Source organism: Crocuta crocuta, unplaced genomic scaffold (assembly GCF_008692635.1).
Source record: "Crocuta crocuta isolate KB4526 unplaced genomic scaffold, BGI_CrCroc_1.0 scaffold11, whole genome shotgun sequence".
Lineage (NCBI taxonomy): Eukaryota > Metazoa > Chordata > Mammalia > Carnivora > Hyaenidae > Crocuta > Crocuta crocuta.
In genome coordinates this window covers 3,787,826-3,812,467 of record NW_027528624.1, presented here as the reverse complement: position 1 = coordinate 3,812,467, position 24,642 = coordinate 3,787,826, and the positions used below count along the sequence as shown (strand labels likewise).

The following is a 24,642-nucleotide window of genomic DNA, read 5'->3' as shown; positions in this document are numbered from 1 at the left end:
CTATGCAGGGTTCGAACTCATGAACTGCGAGATCATGACCTAAGCTGAAGTCAGAAGCTCAGCCAACTGAGCCACCCAGGTACCTAAAATAAAAATGCTAGTCTGCACAACTGCTGACTGCAAAGCGAGAGGTTCTGGTTGTGTTACAGTCTGCTGTATTTTGCTTTCTTGTGTGACATCGTGAGGGGACCCGGACCAGCAAGAAGCAAAGTCCTACTTCTGACAACAGGCCAAAGACTTGTTCGGGTGGTGAGACGACTCATTCGCTGGTCTCCCAGTAAGAGCCAAGGTGTGATCGGAGGACAACCTCCACTGCACACGTCACACATCACAACACCTCACACACCACAGCCACATCCACGTGGGAGTGGCCAGGACAAGAGGCAGAGAAGGGCCGTGACGCCACGGTCTCTCTGCGTCCTCTTAAACTAGGCTGGGTACAGAGAGTGATGGAGGTCTGAGGCTTAAAGAAAAAGAGAACACGTCTTTCAATAATGTTGCTTTCTATATGGCTTCTTACCAAACCAGCAAACAAGGGTACAAAGGACGTATGATGGCTCAGGAGAAGCCAATTAGGGGCGCCTGGGTGGCTCAGTTGGTTAAGCGTCTTGACTTCAGCTGAGGTCATGATCTCACTGTTCGTGGGTTCAAGCCCCGCGTCAGGCTCTGTGCTGACAGCCAGCTCAGAGCCTGGAGCCTGTTTCAGATTCTGTGTCTCCCTCTCTCTCTGACCCTCCCCTGCTCATGCTGTCTCTCTCTCTCTCTCTTTTGCTCGGAAATAAATTTTAAAAAAACATTAAAAAAAAGAAGTAGCAGCAGCAGCAGCCAATTAGTGGTCACAACTCCAACTGCCCACCCGGTTCCTTACAGGAGACGCTCGAATCACTACAGGTCAAGGTGGACCACTCAGTCTGGTCAGTGTGCCAGGTAAGAGGGGTCCTTAATCACAGGCTCACTGCCTTGCATACTGTTACCCTGGAGGAGAGGCTGTGGGAACATTCAAGGGCACCCCTCTCCCCAGCGGGGGGGTTTCCGCTGTGCCTCCCCTGCCCCCCCCCCCCGCACACTCCGCTGTCAGCTGGCCTGCCCTGCCCTGCCCTGCCATCCCATTTCCCCCCTCATAAATGCTCTCCTGCTTGGAGGGAAAGATGGAATGAAGGGTTTTGTAACTAGAAACTTTCACGGCAAGACTTTGTCCAGGGACAAGGAACAAAAGTGAAAAGAAAGCTGTTTGCTCTGTGAAGGTCGAGGCTTATGATGGTTTTTCTTCTCCTTCTTTTGTTTTTGTAACTCTTCTGCTTGACCAAGGTACCAAAGTCTTTTTTTTTATTTTTTAAATTTTTTTTAGCATTTATTCAGTTTTGAGAGACAGAGAATGAGTAGGGAGGGGCAGAAAGAGAGGGAGACACAGAATCTGAAAGAGGCTCTGAGCCGTCAGCACAGAGCCCGATGTGGGGCTCGAACCCACAAACCGTGAGATCATGACCTGAGCTGAAGTCAGATGCTTAACCGACTGAGCCACCCAGGCGCCCCTCCAAAGTCTTGATCTGACATTTCTCCTTCATCAGATAGTAATGACCGTGTGCCAACCATGTCAGGAGGTGGGAACAGAAAGCAAATACTATGATTTCTACGCCCAAGAACATTTCAATGGTCTCTGACAAAAATTTAAATCTTTTTCTCAAAGAACCTAGAGTAGGTACAAAATTCTCCTATATAAAGAGCCTAGCCATTTCTACTTGGAACATTTAAGGATTTGAAAATTTTCCTGTTTTGTTGTTTTTAGATCTTTTGCTCAAAGGAAATTACCCAATTGTAGTTCATCTAATTCAGAGAAACCTCGACTAATGTCACAAAACCACTTGTTAGAATATAAAACTTGTACATTCTTTTAAATATGAGGCTAGATCACAAGAACCAATTAAATCCATTTGCACTGACTGCAAATGACCCAAAAAGTACAAGTGGTTTAACAAGCCCTTTGTTAACCCACATTCTGAACCCTCAGAGGTCAATTCCAGGTACTTCTTTTGTAAATACAGAAAGTTAAAACAATAAAATTCATATAAAGAAATGGGGACATTTGGGGGCACCTGAGTGGCTCCGTCGGTTAAGCATTTGATTCTTGGCTTCAGCTCGGGTCATGATCTCACGGTTCTGCCCACAGTGCAGAGCCCAGTTCAGATTCTCTCTCTCCCTCTCTCTGCCTCCCCTGCTTGTGCTCGCTTGCTCACTCTCAAGATAAAATGTTTGGAAAAAAAAAAAAAAAACCACACACACACACACACACACACACACACACACACAGAAATGGGGATATTTGTATTAGCTCAGAGAGTTTTACTTGCTTTGTTAGCACAATGTCTTAAGTAATATTGGTAGCTTTATGCCCCAGATAGGATGATGCTATGAGTAGCTTCCAGGTGGCTCTGACAAAGTCCGTGCAGGAAGGGCTTCTGGAACTTGTGATGAGGACTGTTCTAGAACATGGCTTGCTGGCCTCCACCAGAGCAGTTTTAAGGTAAAAAACAAAACAAACCTTTGCTTCTGTCGTTTGTCCTTTTGTCCTATTAGATAAAAGCAAAGAGCAGCAAACCACCCTGAACAATGAATTTCATAGCATGTACTTTTTTAAAGGCATTTTATTTTTATTTGTAATGATTATTTATTTTTGAGAGAGAGACAGAGAGAGAGAGAGAGAAGCAAGAGGGAGAGGGGCAGAGAAAGCAAGAGAGAGAGAATCCCAAGCAAGCTCCACGCTCAGCATGGGGCCAGATGCAGCGCTCGATCTCATGAACCATGAGATCATGACCTGAGCGGAAATCAAGAGTCAGACGCTTACCCGACCGAGCCTCCCAGGCGCCCCTCACAGCATGTACTTTTGGAGAGGTTCCCTAGGTGCATAAAGCTGTCTTCTATAAAGCAAGTATCTGTGGTCAATAAAGCATAGAAAGTGAATATCACTAGCCTAATGCAGTTTTGGGGAGAAATGCCAAAAACAAATCCTTTAAATAGATGTATACAACCCTCCTGACAAAGCTCTGTAAGAATTAAAAAGAATTCACATGGGGATGGGGAGACAGAGAGAACCTTTCCAATAGGGTTTGTAAAAAGGAAATCTCAATAAGCAATTATGAGACGTCTCTGGCATCACAGATCTCATTTGAGGTAATGAAATAATAAGCAAACTTAATACCCGTGTGATGCTTTCTTTTGCTGATTCATTTTTAAATGGATTACAAAATGGCCTTAAAATGGACTTTGGGGGTGGAAATGAGAAAGCAAAATGTAGTTCCAACACAAAATTACTACAGCTCTCCTTATTCCTTAACCAATAAAAAACCTTCATAACAAATATCATTACACTGAAAATCTCTGAATAAAAAGATGTCATTTCCCGAAGTACCCACTTAACTCTGGGCATTTGTTTAATATCTAAATGGGTAAAAGAGAATTAACAATCCCAGCGAGTCTCCTGTAGGAGAATGAGCTACTTCTGACTGGGGGGCGGCGGTAGAATGAGGTGCTATGGCGGCTCCTAGTCCTCTAGTCAATGTTGAGAACACCACAAACCTCCCTTGAGAGAATCTGGGTCAGAATCAGTCAATCTCCTAACATTTTCCATTCTAAAATACCTTTTTTTAAAAAACAAGTTCACTTATTTATTTTTGAGAGACAGAGTGAGAGTGTGCGTGGGAGTGCAGGGCAGGGGCAGAGAGGGAGAGACAGAATCCCAAGCAGGCTTCGCACTGACATAGAGCTCGATCTTATGAACCATGAGATCATGAACTGAGCTGAAATCAAGAGTTGGACGCTTAACCGACTGGGCCACCCAGATGCCCCTGTAAAATACCTTTTGATGTATTGTCAAATGAACCAAAAAAATCATTCCAACATTTGTAAAGCACTCGATTAGCGTGCAAGACCTCTTAGAGGTTATGGGAATAGAAAAAATGAGACAAAATCTCTGCTTTTCACCAAGCTTGCAAATTTACAATGAAGTACCATAATCTGTGATAGAGACTCACAAATAGCACTGAGGGANGAAAAAAGAAAAAGAAGGAAAAAAAGAAAAAAAAAAAAAAAAAAAAAAAAAAAAAGAGGATTCATAAGGGACATGATGTTTGAACCTAACCTTGGGGGCTGGGCAGACTTGAAAGACAGAAGGAGTCATTCTATCATTCTTGGAGGAGAGAGCAAAAGATACAAAGTTGGGGGGGCAGCAAGGGGCCTATTTGGAGAAGAGCCAGTTTGGCTGGAGCCTAATACGTAAGGATAAAGTCAGGAAGGGCCATGCTGAGGAATCAGAGAAACGTAACAGGCTGGAAAAGCATCTAGTAGCACCTCAAGTTCAGATGCATTTCTTTCTCTTTTTTTTTTTTGGTATCTTTTAAACTTTATTTATTTATTTTTTACAAATAGTTTATCGTCAAATTAGTTTCCACATAACACCCAGTGCTCATCCCCACAAGTGCCCTCCTCCATGCCCATCCCCCCTCCCCCCTACATCCATCAGTCCTCAGTTTTTGTCAGCATTCAAGAGTCTCTCATGGTTTGCCTCTCCCCCTTTCCCCCACCATTTCCCCCCTTCTTCTCCTCCTTATTCCTCAGTTAAATTCCTCCTAATCTTCCTATATGTGCAAACATATGGTATGTGTCCTTCTCTGCCTGACTTATTTCGCTCAGCATAACACCCTCAAGGTCCATCCATGTTGCTACACGTGGCCAGATCTCATTGTTTCTCATTGCCATGTAGTATTCCATCGCATAGATAACCCACATCTTCTTGATCCATTTGTCCGTGGATGGACACTTAGGCTCTTTCCATGTTTTAGCTATTGTGGAGAGTGCTGCTATGAACACTCTATGCATCAGCACTCCTGTGTCCCTTGGGTAAATTCCTAGCAGTGCTATTGCTGGGTCATAGGGGAGTTCTATTGTTAGTTTCCTGAGGAACCTCCACACTGTTTTCCAGAGGGGCTGTACCAGTTTCCATTCCCACCAACAGTGTAGGAGGGTGCCCGTTTCTCCACATCCTCGCCAGCATCAGATGCATTTCTTACCCACTCTCCCTACCACACATTTGTTCCGTGTCCAGCTGATCGCTCTGACAGGGCAGTGACTACCTGCTCAACAGATCTCTCTCGACGTGCAGAAGTGGTCACTTGGTGCAGGAGGCAATGCGGTAGCCCCTACAGTTTCTTGAGCAAAGAACTGAAACAATCATCTTATTATAGAGGCAGTGGTGCGTAAGATACTATAATGAACGCTTACTAAATCTCTACCGAGTACCAACTACTGCACTACACACTTGAAAACCATTTCTCCATTTACTGTTCCTACAATTCTTTTTTAAATTTTTTATCTTCATTTTTGAGAAGGAGAGAGACAGAGCATGGGCAGGGGAGGGGCAGAGAGAGAGGGAGACACAGAATCTGAAGCAGGCTCCAGGCTCCGAGCTGTCAGCACAGAGCCCGAAGCGGAGCTCAAACTCACAGAACAGTGAGATCATGACCTGAGCCGAAGTCAGTTGCTCAACTAACTGAGTCACCCAGGCACCCCTCGTTCCTACAATTCGACGAGGTTTTCCAGATAAGGAAATGGAGGCACAGAAGTGGAGGAGCTTACCTAAGTCACAGGGAAGTGCAAGGCCTGGGATGAAAAGTGAGGGTTTTCCTGCCCTTCCCCATCTACAGGACGCAGGACACTCCCGTCAGTAACTGTGGCTGCCAAGGGCACTCAGGGTTTTAACGCGGGATGAAAGAAGGGCATTAAGAACGTGTCAGAGAAAGGAAATGGGAAAGTGGAAAAGAGAAACTAGTTTTGTGGGGAAATGATGAGTGATTCTGCTCATGCTCTGTCCGAGACACAGAAGTGATAAGCAGACAGAGATGATCAACAAGAAGGCGAAAAATGAGCAACTGAGGAGAAAATTCGAGACTGGAGACATGCACAGGGGAACATCTACATGGCTAGCGAGGGCAGCAGAGGAGAGGCTGGGACAAAGCAGGGTAGACGCGTTAGGACACCCCCTGGAGAAGGTAAGGGGCGAGGAAAGAAGTGAAGTGTTTATTAAATGTCTTCCGTGTACTGACATCGCTCTCTACAAGGGGCTTAATCCTGCAATTCCGGAAGCCACAGCTCCCACCGTGGGGCCAGTCTGTCACCCCCAGGTGACTGCGAGGCTCAGGTGCTTCCCACTACCCTGTCCTGCCCTGGGGACGAGGAACCGGGCGACAGGAAAACAGATTCATGGGGAACTGGGATGCACTGTGATAAAAAGAGAAGCATTTATCCCAGGCATGAACATCTTTCCAGTATTTAAAGACAGGAAAATAAATCTCTCAAGTCAAAAGCCTTCCGATGAAACACCTAGGTTTACAGAACTTATTAAAGTGTAATCCCCATCTTTCTTCTCTAGAAAGTACAGGGGCGCTTGGGTGGCTCAGTCGGTCAAGCATCCGACTCTTGATTTCAGCTCAGGGGGCAATCTCACGGTTCGTGGGTTCAAGCCCCACGTTGGGCTCTGCACGGACTCGTGTGGAGCCTGCTTGCGATTCTCTCTCTCTCCTTCTCTCTCTGCCCCTCCCCCTCAAAATAAATTATAAATAAAAACCTTAAATACAAAGCTTCCCATTAATTTCCCAAAAGTAAGCATTCCACAGAGGCAGCCATCTCCGAGGTCTGTGAGGCTCTACAGTGAGCAGCTTTTCAGAATCAGAGCAATGGTGTAAGTGAAACGCTGATAACCGGGCGAAAACCAAGACTGGGGCGACTGTCCACACGCGTCCCTGAATGGCGGCTGGTGGTACAATGGCCCGTATGCAACACTCCTGCAGCTGTAAAATCCCAGGTAAGTCACCAATAATGAAACCAGTATGAACCACCAAAAACGACTTTCCTTTTCTAAAGGGACTGCAGTAGTGGTCTTCCTCCACCTTCAAATCCGTACCAGGGTAAGAAAACAAGGAGACTTCGACTCCTCTCTCGGTTCCCCTTCAGGAAATCGACTACACACAATCTGCATCTGGGGTGCGTGCATATTCAAGCACAGGAAAGGTAACATTACTGATGTGCCTTAAAAAGTTAAAGGTACTGATGTGCTTTTAAAATACCATCAGAAACTTAACAGAAGACTATAGGGGAGGAAAAGGGGAAAAAAATAGTGGGGGAGAGGGAGGGAGGCAAACCATGAGAGACTCTTGAATGCTGAGAAAAAACTGAGGGCTGGTGGGGGTGGGGGCGAGGGGAAGGGGGGGTGGGCATGGAGGAGGGCACGTGTGGGGNAATGCTGAGAAAAAACTGAGGGCTGGTGGGGGGGGGGGCGAGGGGAAGGGGGGGATGGGCATGGAGGAGGGCACTTGTGGGGATGAGCACTGGGTGTTATATGGAAACCAGCTTGAGAATAAACTATGAAAGAAAAGAAATAATAAAATAAAATAAAAAAGCATCGGATGTGGGGCTCCTGGGTGGCTCAGTCAGTTAAGCGTCCGACTTCAGCTCAGGACATGACCTCACAGTTGGTGCGTTCAAGCCCCGCATCAGGCTCTGTGCTGACAGCTAGCTCAGAGCCTGGAGCCTGCTTCAGATTCTGTATCTGCCTCTCTCTCTGACCCTCCCCCACTTGCACTGTCTCTGTCTCTCAAAAATAAATAAACTTTATAAAAAAAAAGATATTTAAAAAACAATCAGACGTCCACACCTGTACATCTAAACCTACACTCATGCTCCCCTAAGAAGCCATGCTTCCCACCGTGTGGCCGCCCTGGGGTCTGCCTGGCCAGGTCCCCATGGCCAGAAGTGTGTGTCCTGATGCTGGAACCTCGTGGTGAATCTCCCGCCCACATGGCTGAGTCCCAGGATGAGCTGGAAGCAAACTCAGAACTGCTGGGGCAGAGAGCAGGTGCATTTTAAATATTAATCATGTTATCAAACTGCCTTCCGAAAGCCTTTGTCAATTTATCCCTCCCCCACCTCTGCATCAGAATGCCTATCAGCACATGCCTTTCCTCACATGGGGTATTAAAACATTTTAATGTTTCATTAAATTAAACATTTAATGTTTCTCTGCTAATTTAATAGCAGACTCTAAAAATGAGTATTTTCCTATATTCATTAGCTGTTTATATTACTTTCCCAATGAAAAATCTGTTCCCACCCTTTGCCTATTTTTTTCTCCTGGGCTGTTCATCTATTTCTATAGATTTGCAAGAATTCTTTGTATATTAACAGAATTGGCCGATCGTCTGGGGTATGTAGGAAACATTTTTCTAGTTTAGTATTACTTTTTTACATAAATGCATCAATTCTTTCCTTAACGGTTGCCAAGACACTGTGTTTGCCTTTCCACATCCCAAGACTATGAAAAAAATGTCACTGATATTCTCTCCGAGGACTTAAAAAAATAAACAGCTTCATCATTTTACAAGTTGAAGTGTCCCAACACATCTGAAGAATAATGCACCATATTCCTCTGACGCTTCCAATTCGAGCCTACAGCACAACCAGGCAACTGGACTCTGTATGTTTTACAGATAAGGGTCCCCCATGTACAGGTGAAGGGAGAAAGGGGTCACAGTGGGTCATTATGATAAATGTACCCTGTTCTCCCCTCTCCGCCAGTTACTGCACCGACCTCTGCTGAGAATCAGGAGGTACCTGAGCATATCACCTGAAATGAGGAGTTTTAAGAAAAACAAAAGGAAGTGCTTTTTACGTATTAAATTACAAATTTACGAACTAATTACTCTGAAGTGTAGGATAGATTAAGAATACAAAGTCAAGAAAGGGTCAGACAGATTAAAAATATAGCAGGGTCAAAATATTCAAGGAGATGTGCGGTCGGATATAACCTTTCAAGACACTTTAAAAAAAAAATTCATGATTTAGAGGAAAGACACAACAGGCAGAAAGCTGGATGACCAGGAGCTGAATGTAGGGCTTTAATCTGCCTGTGCGGGAAGAAAGCCAAATTTCAAATAATCGGTACGGAGGAGAGCAAACAGATACCAGGAAGTGAGCGGTGCACGGAGTGGAAAGGGGCCGTGCCTGGCATGGCCTGACCGGGGGACGGACACAGCTCGTCTCTGACCCACTTGACCTCCAAACAAGACTGACCTCAGGGAGAAAACCCAGTGCCAGGGCAATTAGAAAATCCCAAGAGGCATATCCCTGGGACAAAAATAGTATTTTCTTATTGACATTCAGAAAATGAAAGAATGAGTAAATCTGATGGCAAAAATTTTAAAAGCTACTAATTAATAATGGCTGCCTGGTTTCTTATTCATGACAGTTTTCACGGTATTTATGAACACAATCACCAATCTGGCCTATTTAAACTGCTTTCCTGTCCCAGGTAACCGGAAGCATAGATGGTTATTAAAAATATTTTTACTTGATTTAAATTAAATCCAAATGCTCAGTTAACTATGGTCATGCTTGCTTTATTTTGTTACTTCTAGTTTCAGTTCACGTTTTTTTTTTTTTTTTGCTTTCAAAGGATCTGGTTAGATTTAATATGTTAGAATGGATTCATAAAATCCAACTTCGAAAAGGTGGTTTTATTTTCCTCTAAATAACCTGGAAGAAAACAAATTTACACTTAAGCTAATCAGTTTATATTGCTACATTTAAACACTGAGGAAGCTATTTCAAAACAGGACAAGACTGGAGCCTGATGGAGACTCTGCGTGCAGAGTGCTTCTGCCGATGAGGCAATGGTTGATGTAGGTCCTTGAATTAAAACAGGATGAACTGGGGTGCCTGGGTGGCTCAGTCGGCTGAGCATCTGACTCTGATTTCAGCTAGGGTCATGGTCTCACGGTGTGTGGGTTCAGGCCCCGTGTCCAGCTCTGCATGGACAAGGAGCCTGCTTGGGTTTCTCTCTCTCTCTAAATAAACATTAAAAAATTAAAAAAATAAGATGCGTATTTCCATCTTTTGTTTCCCTCGCTTATTCTATGATCATCTGAGCATCATTCCCTTTGATTAAAATGTTGTCCTCTTACTCAGTGCAAACTCGTTTCACGGATGTTTTTGTCTAACTCAGTGAACTCAAGTGGGTTGACTTTGCTCCCAGGGGACATCTGGCAACATCTGCAGATAATTTTGGTTGTTACCACTGAGGGTAACAGGATGTTACTGGCATGTAGTGAATCAAGGCCAGGGGTGCTGCTAAACATCGCCTGTGAAGCTCGGGCCCCAGATGTGAACTGCGCCCGTGCTGAGAATCCCTGGTAAAACTTCAGGTATGGTTTAACTTACCACTGCCTCAGATTTTTAAAAGTATTATTTTATTTTTACTTTTTGAGAGACAGAGAGAAAGTGCGAGCAGGGGAGGGGGCAAAGGGAGAGGGGGGAGAGAGAATCTTAGGCAGGCTTCACACTCAGCCTGGAGCCCAACACGGGGCTTGATCCCACGACCCTGGGATCATGACCTGAGCCAAAATCAAGAGTCTGACGCTCAACCCACTGAGCCGCCCAGGCGCCCCTCAGTACTACTGCTTCACATTTTATCTTGAGTCATTTTTAACTGACCAGTGTTCTCAGGTATTACAGAATTTAAAATATAGGGAAATGCTCAACTGTGGTGATGGCTCTGTCTCCGAATTTTAAGTATTTGGCCCAAACTAAGTTAAAGTTCAGGATGTCCACCCAAAGCTATCTAAAAATGTATAAAATCTGCAGTTAGCATGTGGTAATAGAACTTTGATAAATTCTCATGGAGGGTTAAAATATAAACATTCTGCACGCAAATAATTCTTAAGTGATAAGACTACTGGGCTTCACATAATTTAAGACCTTTTTTGTGGTTAATATCATGAAATAACATCCCCTAAAGCCGATTTGCTTCTAAAGTTGCAGGAAGGGGTAATACTCGGATAGCTGTCTTCTGATTCTTCTTGTTGACCCTCACCCAAGGTAGTCATTTAACAATAACTGAACTAGGCACAGTCACCTAAACTGGTCACATTTTCATTAAAATTAATGTAGAATTTCAGTGTACTTTTCTCAAATCATCCCACTGTTGTAAGTTTTCCAGAAGCAACACAAAATACCAAGTGTTGAGCGCTGGATTTGCAGCCACTGTTACGTGTGCTGCAGGAGGGGGCTCTCGCTGAGAGTGTCACCGACAGGTCAAGGTCAGAGAAATCGTCTCCTGTTTCAGCCGGAGCGTTGACGCGGAGCACCCCAGCACGGGACCCTGCTTTCCTTTCCCCACCTGAGAAGATATCTGCACCTTACAGGGTCTGTGCTCGTATCACGACAGGCTTTTGAAAGCAACTCTGGGTGAACACCCTGCATTCTCTCTCACAATCATCTTTAAACACAGTGTTTGGCCCGCCTAACAGGCAAGTCCTTTGTTAATACCCCACAGAAACGCCACACAAACATCCAACAGCTACTTTGTTTATGCTTCCGGGGAGCGGCAGTGGCGAGGGGGCACCACAAGCTTCACAAACGCGCCGTGCTCAGTCCAGCCCGTGCAGCCAGAGGACGAAGACTCACCTGGCTGTTGCTGTTGGCAGCTGACGAGTTGGCCTGAGCGGTACTCGCGGAGAGAGAATCGAGGAAGGCTTGGTCAGCCACTGAATTTCCACAAGAAAATGGGTCTTTTCCATCACTGGGCAAAATCTGAATATGAGAAAGAACCACAGTTACTTTCGTAGATTAGGGTTATTTCAGAGTTAGAGGCTCTGAGGGCAAGCGATGGAAACGGGGTTTCTATTTTTAAAAGGTAAGCAAGCCCTGGAACATCTATATTAACCATCCCTTTCTAGAAGTGTGCAGAGTCCTAGAAAATGCAATTACTGCCAGCACTGCCTTAAATCCTCAGATTCTTCTCATTCTTGTCAAGTTTTAGGGTCCTGAATGCACAGTGCACAGAGGGGAAACACAACACAAATGTAAGACAGGTGGACTGAGTCAGGGGTCCGTGAAGCCTCTGGAACTCTGCAGAAGAGGTGGGGGTGCATGTGCCTGCACATGTTCTGAGAGAAAGGGCCCCAGGTTTCATCAGATTCTCCAGAGGGTTCAAACCTCCCGACCCCAACTCCCAATCAGGAACAACAGACAGACAGTCTTCCCGTTCTGCAGGCGGTGCCCCGGTAAACAGCCCCCCGGGGCCCCCCCGGGGCTGTAGTCCTCTCCGCTGCGGGGGAGCCACAGGCACCTTGCTCTTGCTCTCACTCCAGTTTTACTCCCAGGGCACCGGGCAACTTTAGTTTCAGTCACCTGAGAGGAGAGGCAAGCTCAGTACCCGGGACTCAATTTTTGAGTGATCTACAGACAACCAGCAGGGGGCACTGGGAGGCTGGCTCAGGGTGGGCTGGGGGGTGTCAGCTGAGCGGGTGTGGCCTCTCAGGTGCTGTAACCCCCTCCTCGGCATCTGTGGGAATAGAGCTTAAACCCAGGCAACAGGTCCCAGGAGTTCACCCAAGACCCCCGTCTATGGAAATGGGAGAAGGAACTGAAGAGATACGTCCTAAACCAGCACAGAGAGAGGAGAGCTACTTCAAAAAAAAAATCTTCTTAAACTTTGTGAATGAACTCCATAATATAAACAGTGTTATAGGCAGCAGCTATTACACAATATAAACAAAGGAAAACTAGGGGCATTTATTCAGGGTAATTAAAAGTTGTTTTCCCTGAAAGGAACTTAATGTAAACATTTGGAGTCACTCTTTGGAGCTCGAGTGTGTAGGTAATATTTTTTCTCAGTTCTACTTCAATGTATTGTTCACATTTTACATAATTAGCAAGTATTACTTTTACAGTAGACATCTTTTGATTAAAAGTAAAGCTGCTACTTTCCATAGTTCATAGAAAGCTGTTTGACAGAGACGGGGTTTTATTGTAGGACAGTGAGTTCTTACTTCGACATAGTCCGTGGGAACAAGCCCGCGCTCTCCTTTGCTGTTTCTTCCTTCCAGCCATCCTCCACCAACATCCTAGTAACGTTTAAGACAGAGAAAAGAAAAAAGACCAAGATTACAGTTGGAGATGCCTGCAGAAATTTTGCCTTGGGAGCTGTTATCCAGGAAAAAATAATTCACGTTAAGCTCTTTATTCCCACCAATCTAACACTCATTCAAAGTTTTAAATTCTTAAGGCTTCCCTGTTACTTTAGAAGACATGAGCCAAAAACACTGAATAAGTGATTGAAGACTGAAAAGCAGCCTATTCAACAGAACAGAATGCCATCATTGTCTAATTCCTTTCTATTTATTGGTTGGTGGTAGATGATAAAAATGGTTTGCAGCTCTGACTGTCAGGAGGCAGATGGACACCCCCACCTCTGGAAGCTGTGATGTGCTTTGTAACCTCTGTGGCCCACAGACTGAGGTGGAAATAACAACAGGGTGAGTTCAGAGTCTGGCCTCAAGAGGCTTTGCACACTTTTCCCAAAAGAGCCGCTGTGTGAATAATCTGGGTTGCTGGATGATGACAACGAAAAGGCCCAATCTCCTTGTCGCCCCAACCAAAGGCAGCCACCCCCAGGAGGGGAATCGCAGGCACATGAGAGGGGGCATGTTAAAGCACTCGGCCCCCAGCTGCCCACCAGGTGACTGGAGACAGGTGAGGGGGCTCAGGTCAGAACCACCCAGCCAACCCCTAAGTTCCTGAGCAAAACAGCAAAAGGTTTTTCGATTAAGCCACTGAGCTTTGAGATTGCCTGCTCTTTAGAAAAAGCTAACGGATCCACGGTTCCTCACTTCTTCTGGATAAATATTAAATAATAAAGTCCTCTATACCAGAATTCTCACTTTCCAATCTATTATCTCAACAAAGTCCTACCTTTTCACCTGACAATAGTTAAAAGTTGTCCTAAGTTCATAAATCATGCCTTAGATAATAACTACCTGAATCTAGATAACACATTCTTTCAAAAATCACTTGAAGCCACAACTTTGTCCATTTGTAACCATGAGAGCAATTTAAAGTCAATACTATTTTACCAAGAAGTGAAGACAATTTCTTCATTAAGAAAAATCAGAAGGGTAAGGAATCTTTCATTTCTCCTTTGATTAAAAATAGGACCTATGGACTTACCTACACCTGGTATATTATCTAAAGCTCACATGTTGTTCTTACCCAGTAATTCCTTTCCGTATCTAAAACGCAGAAGACGGGTTTTGAAAATAGTACCGATATTAAGAAGCCACCGTCTCTTGCTATTCCCAGTTCTCCTTCCCTGGTCTCCATGCTGCTCAAGCCCCTGGTCCCTCCTCGGTCCCTCTCACCAGGGGGAGCCCCCGCATCTCCCCCTTCCCTTCCCAGCGCCTCTCCGTTGCCCTGGCAACCTTCCTCACGGGCTACTCTCTGCGGTGTTCAGGGAGCCGGGCCATTCCCAGTTCTCACCTCCAGCTCGGCACTTCCACTTTTACGACGCAACGCTATAGGGAAGGGTTAATTATTCACTGCTCTCCAAACTCCACATATCTAACCGTAAACTCATTTAATCTTTCCAAAGAAGCTCTTCTTCCTGGTGACTCATATACTTTAATAAATCCACATTCTCTTAGGCCAAAGGTTAGAGCCAAAAAGCTCATGGATCCTTGTCTCTCTTCTCCCCACCGGTATCTAATCTGGCACCAAGTCCTCTGGGGCTCACTCCACAAAGCCTCCTGTGTCCAGCTTTTTCTGACTCCTGTCGCTTCCACTGAAAGCCGTATTCCCAGACTCCAGCCACACCAGGTCGTGCAGCACACCTTTGCTAGATTAATTCCCCTGAAGTGCAAGTGTCATCACGCCACCTGCCCCTAACAGCATCAACAAAAAAATAACAAGCAAAACCCTGAAAAGAAATCACTACTTACAGATGAAGTCCAAGGTCTACGGCCTGGCCCACGGGTCCTATCTGATCTGGCTAAGAGCCAGTTTCCTTAGCCTGTCTGCTACTGGCATACGTGGACTGTGGACCATCAGGACCCTTGTTTACATGCAGTGTTCCCAGCAGAGAGAAAGAGCAGAGGCTCAGAGGCTGAACACATGTGGCTTTGAATCCTTGCTCTGCCACTTACAGGCAGAATGATCTTGAGCAAGTTGCTTAACCGCTGTGTCTCATTACCTTCATTTGTAAAACAGAGATTAAAAGTCTCGAGCTCATAGAGGTCATGGGGAAAACACACTAAAGAATACACGTGTAGCATCAGTGGAACACCCGCCTCATAGGCTGTCCATCAACAATAGCTGTGACTTCCAAGAAACACTGGAAACTTTCTCATCTCTGTCCCTGGGATCTGGCTGGGATGTCTCTCTACATTTCTGTCTGATGGAAGCCCATCCAACTAGAGGATTTAACCTTCATCAATGTTTATAAAACAGAGTCTTACTTCACCATTAACACTTCATAAGCAATGGGAAAAAAAATGTGTCAGTTTGAATGATCCACTTATTAAATCCTTATGAGACAATCAGGTGTAGACCTAACAGTTCTCTTACCGGATTTGTAATTGTGATGATTTCTCCCTCATTAACCGTCAGTTCGTTATTTCCAGGTTCAGCAGCAAAATCATACATAACCCGAGCCTGTTGGGAGTAGAGACAAACAGAGGAAGTTACAAACATAAACTTAACAGCAAAAAAGCCAATCTTTATCGTCTACTTTGTAAACATGCCCGTATGGACAAACACTTCATGACCATGGCTGTGGTTATTTTGAAATAAAAGAAGACATATTACCAAAATGATTCATCAGCCCTACTGTGAAGAAAAAGGACACCGAGAGCGAGGGTCCCCACTCTTTTTTGGGAAGACGGAAGGCTGCCCACGCTGCAGTTAGAGGTCAGCCCCCGAAGTCTCCTCAAAACACACCTGCTTCATCAAGGGGAAGAAAGCACGCCCTTTCTTTAAAGAGGTAAGAAGTGGAAATAGAGATAACGTTCATTCAGGGCCCACACACTCTCAGAGACTGAAGGAACACACACACACACACACACACACCCATGCATGCACACATACACGTGAGATTCAAACGTGTTTAGATTATTCTCTGGCAGTGAAAATGCTCACTATGCTTTATCTAGAGCCACTGGGATGAATTTTAATAATGCAGTACCCCTAGGGTACCTGGGTGGCTCAGTCGGTTAAGCATCTGACTTCGGCTCAGGTCATGGTCTCACAGTTCGTGGGTTCGAGCCCCGCGTCAGGCTCTGTGCTGACAGCCAGCTCAGAGCCTGGAGCCTGCTTCAGATTCTGTATCTCCCTCTCTCTCTGACCCTCCCCTGCTTACGCTGTCTCTCTCTCACAAATAAAAACAAAAAAAATTTTTTTAATAAAATAAAATAATGCAGTACCCCTGGCCAACTGAACTCAGAATTTAAGATGTGGGTGGTAAGATATATTTACATACTTCTACTAGACTACTTCCTACTATGCAATGACCTACACGGGGCTGTGGATATACTGGCCAGGTAACCGAACAGCTGTGATTTGTAAACGTTTCCTGCAATAAAATCTTAACTTCATGGAAAACTGACGAAAGGAGAGCTGTTCTGGGTGATGTGAGCGCGGCGTCTCCTTCAGCCTCTTCCTCAGGAGGCTCCTTGAGGCATCAACCAGAAACATGGATTCCCAGGAATTCTGCCACGCACATATTCCAGGAAAACCAATGCTATAAAAAAATATATATCTTATAGTTTTGTAGTATTTAGTGAATATATATTTTTTAATGTGCTTCAAATTCTAAATAATTGTCTTTCATGGACTATCTCATAAAACAAGGTCCATCATAAACTGGGGACAGCATGCACCTAGGAAACATAGGGCTTATCTTCAAATTAACTGTCCTAAGCGACAAGTTCAAGTATATGTACCAGGCTAATCAAATAGGACTAATGGAACTGTACTCATTTAACAAATATTTACTGAGCACCCACCACATGGCGAGAACTGTGCCTGCCAGTGAACTCTCCCCACACTTGCTGAATGAGGCCTGAAATCCTTAGAACAAGGATGAAGGATTCATAGCTCATGATAAAAGGTTAAAGAAAAAAAAAAAAACTAATTTATTTTGAAACCCATCAAGAATAATTAGACTGATACATAAAAATGCAATAAAGCTGGTATAGTAAAATATTATTTACGGAATCGAGACGACAGGCTGATGGTGTTCAATGGAATAGGATTTCGATTTTTCTACATGTTTGAGGGTTTTTTTCTTTTTCATTACAAAATGTTAGAAGCAAATGCCAGTATACTGTCTGTCAGTCACAGAATGGCATCCTCCGGGACTTCTGTCCAGAGAGGCTGGGAAGGGGGCTGAGGGGACGGGTCGCAGGCACTGAGAACATCACAGTCGTCCTGAGGCCGTTACAAGGACGAGACTGTGATGTCTTTGGCTCATACGGCTGCAAAAGTAGATGGAATTCTTCTGGTCCTACTGTGGGGTACTTTTTAAAAACCACGTCACCCCAATTTTAATTCCTCATGCAATGAGGGCAGAAACAGATAAGTGGGGGGGAGGGTCCCCCCGGGGCCAGAACACAGCCCCCAGGACTGCAGGCCTCCTGGGAAGGGCCTGGTGTGCACACAAGGGCCGGATGTGGAGTCCGCTGATCTGGGACTGCTTCTTTNAACTAATTTGACAATAAACTATTAAAAAAAAAAAAAAAGAATCTTGGTTAACATTTTTTTTTAACGTGGCTAAATCTAACTAATCCCCAATACAGAATACCGAAGCCTCTCCCTGGGTGCCAAAACTTGTGTACCAAACCTGCGACTCAGTGAAACAAGTGAAAAACTAAGAATATTACTTTTTTTTTTTTTAATTTTTTTTTTTTTAATGTTTTATTTATTTCTAGGAGAGAGAGAGACAGCATGAGCAGGGGAGGGTCAGAGAGAGAGGGAGTCACAGACCGAAACAGGCTCCAGGCTCTGAGCTGGCAGTCAGCACAGAGCCCGACGCGGGGCTCGAACCCACGAACCGTGAGATCATGACCTAAGCGAAAGTCGGACGCTTAACCGACTAAGCCACCCAGGCGCCCCACTAAGAATATTACTTCTTAAAAACAAACACAGGCCTAGAGATGCTTCTTAAAAATTAGAACGGAAAGAAATTTTGGAGAACAAAGAGAACACAAAACAGAACAACAACAACAAAAAAGCACCTCCCCAAACGAGTTATGACATGTCAACAGAAAACATATTTGAGCACCTCCTCTCATCTCACCAAGCTCGGGTGGCCTGGAACCCCCAGAGCCTTGGGGCGTGGTCTCCCATTACCCATTACCTGCTTTTCTCATCCCCATCCTTGTATCTGGCTTCCATCTGACCCCTCCCCCTCTCCCCCATCACCTCCCGGTTTCCTGCACTCTACCACTGACGGTATGCGGGGAGGCTGACCTCCACCCCCACGGCCAATCAGTCCCACTATGTTTCATGCTGCCTTTGACAGAAAAAAGGTCCATCTTTTTGATACTGCTTTCCCCGCTGTTGGCTACGCTTTAAGAAATGACTCAGGTACTTTTGGGAGCTAAGTCTCCACACAGTTCCTGGGCAGACGACGCGATACTGTATGCTGAACACGCTGTCCACAGTAACGAAGGTCTTCAATGGCAATACCAGAAAGTATTTCAGATGAAGGTGAAGGGATAGCAGACAGCAAGCAGCCTTAAACACAAGTTCCATTCTTCACCGGAAAATAAACATCAGCAGATCCGAAGCTCTCAACGGTCCAGGCACTGGAATACTAAGTATGGCTCCACACATCTGATATGTGCATAATCCATGGATTTTCCTCAACATAGATTTTCTTAACATAGATTTTCCTTCGAGGAAAGAAAGAGGGGTATCCTCTGTCCGGCATCTGTTGTTTCCTGAGTTGTTCATTTTAACCATTCTGACAGGTGTGAGATGGTATCTCACTGTGGTTTTGATTTGTATTTCCCTTATGATGAGTGATGTTGAGCATCTTTTCAGTGTCTGTTGGTTATCTGGGTGTCTTCTTAGAAAAATGTCTATTCATGTCTTCTGTCCATTTCTTAACTAGATTATTTGGTTTCTGGGTGTTGATTTTGGTTACATTTTTTTACAGATTTTGGATACCCTTTATCAGATATGTCATTTGTAAATATCTTCTCCTATTTTGTAGGCTGACTTTTCATTTTGTTGATTGTCTCCTTCACAGTGCAGAAGGTTTTGAATCTTGACTAAGTCCCAGTAATTCATTTTTGCTTTTGTTTCCCTTGCGTCTGGTGATGTATCTAGCAAGAAGTTGCTACAGTTGATATCAAAGAGGTTGCTGCCTGTGTTCTCCTCTTGGATTTTGATGGTCTCTAGTCTCACATTTAGATCTTTCATCCATTTTGAATTTATTTTTGTGTATGGTGGAAGAAAGTGGTCCAGTTTTCCCAATACCATTTGTTAAAGAAGACTTTTTTCCACTGGATAGTCATACCTACTTTGTTGAGGGTTTTTTATCAAGAATGGATGCTGTATTTTGTCAAATGCTTTTTCTGAATCTGAGAGAATTGTATGGTTCTTATCTATTCTTTTATTAATGTGATATATCACACTGATTTGTGACTACTGAACCACACTGTAGCCCAGGAATAAATCTGACTGTGGTACATAATACATTAAATGTACTGTTGGATTCAATTCGCTAATATTTTGTTGAGAATTTCTGCATCCATGTTCAACAGGGATATTAGCCTGTAATTCTCTATTTTGGTGGGGTCTTTGTCTGGTTTTGGAATCACAGTAATGAGTTTGGAAGTTTTTTGATTTTTTTTTTTTTTGAACAATTTGTGAAGAATAGGTATTAACTCGGCTTTAAATGTCTGGTAGAATTCCCCTGGGAAACTGGCCCTGGACTTTTGTTTGTTGGGAGATTTTTTATTTTTGGTTCAATTTTTTGGCTGGTTATGGGTCTGTTCAAATTTTCTATATCTTCCCATTTCAGTTTTGGTAGTTTTGTATGTTTCTATGAATTTGTCCATTTCTTCCAGATGCCCAGTTTGTTGGCATATAATTTTTCATAATATTCTCATATTTGTTTGTATTTTTGTAGTGTTAGGTTGTGACCTCTCCTCTTGTGTTCATGATTTCACTTATTTGGGTCCTTTCTCTTTTTGATAAGTCTGGCTAGGGGCTTATCAATTTTGTTAATTCTTTCAAAGAATCCGCTCTTATTTTTGTTGATCTGTTTTTTGTTTTTATATCATTTGTTTTCTGCTCTAATCTTTATTATTTCCCTTCTTCTCCTGGCTTTAGGCTCTATTTGTTGTTCTTTTTTTTAGCTCCTTAAGGTGTAAGGTTAGGTTCCGTATTTGAGACTTTTCTTGCTTCCTGCAAAAGGTAGGCCTGTATTGCCCTATACTTCCCTCCTTGGACCACCTTTATTGCATCCCAAAGATTTTGGACTGTTATGTTTTCATTTTCATTTGATTCCATATATTTTTATTTCTTCTTTAATCTCCTGGTTAACTCATTCTTTCTTTAGTAGGATGTTCTTTTTAAAAAAAATTTTAAATGTTTTTATTTATTTCTGAGAGAGAGAGAGAGACAGTGTGAGCAGGGGAGGGTCAGAGAGAGAGGGAGATGGAATCTGAAGCAGGCTCCAGGCTTCGAGCTGGCTGTCAGCACAGAGCCCGACGCAGGGCTCGAACCCACAACATGAGATCATGACCTGAGCCGAAGTCGGACACTCAACCAACTGTGCCACCCAGGTGGCCCTAGTTGGATGTTCTTTAATCTCCATATACTTGTGCTGTTTCTGAATTTTTCTTGTGGCTGATTTCAAGTTTCATAATTTTGTGGTCTAAAAATATTCATGGTATGATCTCAATATTTTTGCACCCATTGAGGGCTGATCTGAGACCAAGTACGTGATCTATTCTGGAGAATGCTCCATGTACACTCAAAAAGAATACGCAATCTTCTGCTTTAGGGTGAAATGTTCTGTATATATCTGTTAAGTCTATCTGGTCCAATGTGTCATTCAATGCCATTGTTTCCTTGTTGATATTCTTCTTATATATCTATCCATTGCTGTTAAGTGGGGTTTTAAAGTCTCCCACTACTCTTGAATCTTACCAATGAGTTTATGTTTGTTATTAATTGATTTATATATTTATATATTTGGGTGTTTCAAGTTGGGGCCATAAATATGTATAATTGTTAGATCTTGATGGATAGACCCGTTAATTTTGATAAAATACCCTTCCTCATCTCTTGTTACAGTCTTTGGTTTAAAATCTAGTTTGTCTGATTTTAGCCATAAGTATGGCTACTCTTTATTTTAGTGTTTGTTAGCATGATAGATACTTCTATCCCCTTACTTTCAATTTATAAATGTCTTTAGGTCTAAAATGCATCTCTTATAGGCAACATACAGATGGGTCTTGTTATTTTATCCATTTATCCTATGTCTTTTGATTGGAGCATTTAGTCCATTTACATTACATTGATTATTGAAAGATATGAATTCAGTGTTATTATCTGTAAAGCTGGTGTTTCTGGTGATTTTCTCTGTTCTTTTCTAGTCTTTGTTGCTTTTTACCCCCCACCCCCCCCCCCCCNCCTCACTCAAAGAGGGCCTTTAATATTTCTTGCAGGGCTTGTTTAGTGGTCATAAACTCCTTTAGGTTTTGTCTTGGAAACTCTTTATCTCTCCTTCTATGCTGAATGACAGCCTTTTGGTGGATAAAGTATTCTTGGTGCATATTTTTCCCGTTCAGCACATTGAATATATCATGCCACTCTCTTCTGGCTGCCCAAGATCTGCTGTCTTTCCTTGTAGGCTAAGGCCTTTTTTTCCTTTGCTGCTTTCAGGATTCTTTCCTTGTCTGTGTCTTTTGTGAATCTGACTCCCCATGCGACCCAGGGGATCCTCGAACCATGCAGTCCACTCCTGGATCTCCACCCTCCTTCCCACAGAGGCACCAGCAAGACTGCCAGACACTAGCAATGGTGCAGACCGCTAAAACTTCAGACTCCGCGCTCTGCTGCTCATGGTAAGTTGTGGCAGAAGCCCCTCTACTTTTCCCAGTCCATGGTTTTGGGGAAGGGTTTTCCATGCGCAATCCACTATGCACACTTTCACTATTTCCCTCTCTCTCCTTTCTCCACGGTCAGGGCTCCCATCCCCCACTGCAACATCCACAGTTCTTTTCTCCACCAAATCAACCCTCTGCAGCCCCTACTCCACACTGTGGCTGTTTTTTCACCTCTAGTTGTGTATTTTTGCTCCCTCGGTCCTCAGATTAATTTCCTGGGTGTTCAAAATGACTTGAATTTAGCTGTGTTTCAGGCATGAGGCAAGCTTAGGGCCCCCAACTCCTCCACCACTTAACTCCTCTCTATATCTCATTTTTACAGAACCATCAAGATCATCAGGAGAAATAGAACTCACTTTAATAGATTCTGAGAGCATTATGACATCCATAATATATGTCTATGTATTTGTCCTTATTCTAAATGATTAAGACTTAAATGCTTTTCAGTTTATATCAATGTTGATTTCAGTTAAATCCTGGCCTCTGCTTGTTCAGTTCTTATTTTGAATCAAATAAAGAATCTTAAATGATCCCTGTAAAATTTCATCTTGTTAGATTTAGCCATTGCTCCAACCTACTAAGTTGTCTGAATTCTGAAGCCATCATCAAACTATATCCAACTATCCCTTATCATTTCCTGCCAAGAGTCATCAAAAACCTGATATAAGCATGCTTTTCATAGCTTCATCTGTGTCATTAGTAAAACTGTTAACGTATGACAGGGCTGGGGTCCAAGATGGCCACACATTAAGACACTCCTTCCTAGAGGATGTGGATTAATTATCACGTTTTGGGTATGTTGCTCTTGAAATTTCTAAAGAAGGTATAGGGACAGAAGGCAGGCCACTCCAAGATGCGTAGCTCTGATGTTAAGGTTATTCTCTGCTGAAGGCGATGGGGACCCTGAGGGCTCAAGAGAAACTTCTGCCTCTCCCTTAACTACACAGAAAAATCATTGGGGGTCTTTCCCAGAATAAGAGTTATTTCCTGAGATAAAATTTTTTCCTATCAATTAGAGTTGTCCTCTAATGTATTTATTTTTTTATTTAAGAGAGAGAGCACATNAGAGAGAGAGAGAGAGAGAGAGAGGAGGGAGAGAGAGAATCCCAAGTAGGCTCTACACTCAGCATGGAGGCCAACTCAGTCTCGATCTCATGACCCTGGGATCATGACCCAAGCCAATAGAGTCAGATGCTCAAATGACTGAGCTACCCAGGTGCCCCTCGCTGAGATAAATGTTATCTGAGTGACCCACCTGTAAGGCAGGCCTAACATCGAATGACTAAATACCTGCTTTTCTCATTGCCTTGTGAAGTACATTCCTTCCCTCAGAAGTGAAAGACCCTTGCTCCCTTCCCCTTAGTTCAGAACAACGTATTTGAAGGAGAACTTCAATGCCCTCCACTTTGACCTCAAACTTTCTAAGTGATTCAGTTCTTCTGTCCACTTTCTCTCTTAACTCATGGGAACCAAAACTACCCCCTCAAGCAAAAAGGTCTGCCCTCAGTCAGCAAGACCTCACATGACTGATCCCTACAGGTGGGATCCTGACCTTCACTGCCCACCCACCTCTGCCCCACATTTTTCCTACATAAGCTCGGAAGTACTTTCGGCACTTGGGAGGCAGCCTTTGAGATGCTAGTCTGTTGTCTTCCCAGGGGTGGTCTCAGTGAAATTAATTCCTTTCCTGTTTTGCCACATCTCATTTCTCATGGGGACCCCAGAGCCAGGTGCTCTTGCACCTCTGGGCCCTAGCTACATATACACTTCATCTTGCCGGTCTCTGGAATTTCCACGTCTGTGTGGATTCCCCATATGCATGCTATTAAATTTGATTTTTCTCCTGTTAATCTGTCTCATGTTAATTTGATTCTCAGTGCAGCTAGAAGCACAGGAAGAATTCCTATCCGACGGTTGGGGCCGTTGGCAAGATGCTTTAACTTGCTGGCCACCACTCCCCTGGTCACTGCTGCAGGTGAGAGATCCCGGGACATCTGACGAGCAGTCACAGAAAGTGAGATTTCTCACGTCAGCCTCCTGGAATCTCTCCCTGCAGAGTCAATAAAGCAACACTGGTGAGAGTCCTGTACTCGCTTTCTAAACCGAGATTAGCAGGAGACAAGGTTTATGGAACTAGTCCCTTCGGGTTAGCGACTTTTTGCTTAAATTTGGTAGAGCACGCTTTGGTTACTGATCCATTTCCTCCCAGAGATGGTCTGTTTTCCTTTGTCTGTGTCTTTTGTTTGTCATCTGTTGCTAAGGGACATCTTGGAAGCCAAAGCCACAAAATTAGTGGGCATGGGTCGAGCACTTAAAAGCTGCTAAGGCTTCAAGAAGACTCCTGTGATAGGGTCAGGTGGTCACAGAACAGGGGAGACTGACCTAGGTCACCCGCAGTGAGGTACACTCTAAAACCACACACAGTCCCCAAGTCCACAGCACATCCCTGTTAGTTATTAGTGTGGCTTAAGAAGACCTAAGGCTTAGATAAAGCTGTTAGATTCTTCCTTTTATCTTGTTTGTCCTAAGAGCTTGGCTTTATGACCAACGGGAATATTCCCTTTGGTCTCCACCATCCAGAGGGTGCACCTTGGTGGCCAGTCGAATAGACTGGGGATCCAAGCTTCTCCCTGTGTCTAGC

General features: G+C 44.0%; 1 protein-coding gene across 1 annotated transcript in view; it reads right to left on the bottom strand.

Annotated features, from left to right (window-relative positions):
- The window catches only part of SNX9 (sorting nexin 9), a 99,372-nt gene that overhangs the window by 50,729 nt on the left and 24,001 nt on the right, over positions 1-24,642 (bottom strand). Inside the window, exons 2-4 of the mRNA XM_077755072.1 lie at positions 15,445-15,531; positions 12,876-12,950; positions 11,509-11,634 (exon numbers count right to left, since the gene is read on the bottom strand). Of these exons, the coding sequence (XP_077611198.1) occupies positions 11,509-11,634; positions 12,876-12,950; positions 15,445-15,531 (288 nt within the window). The remainder of the gene's footprint in view (positions 1-11,508; positions 11,635-12,875; positions 12,951-15,444; positions 15,532-24,642) is intronic.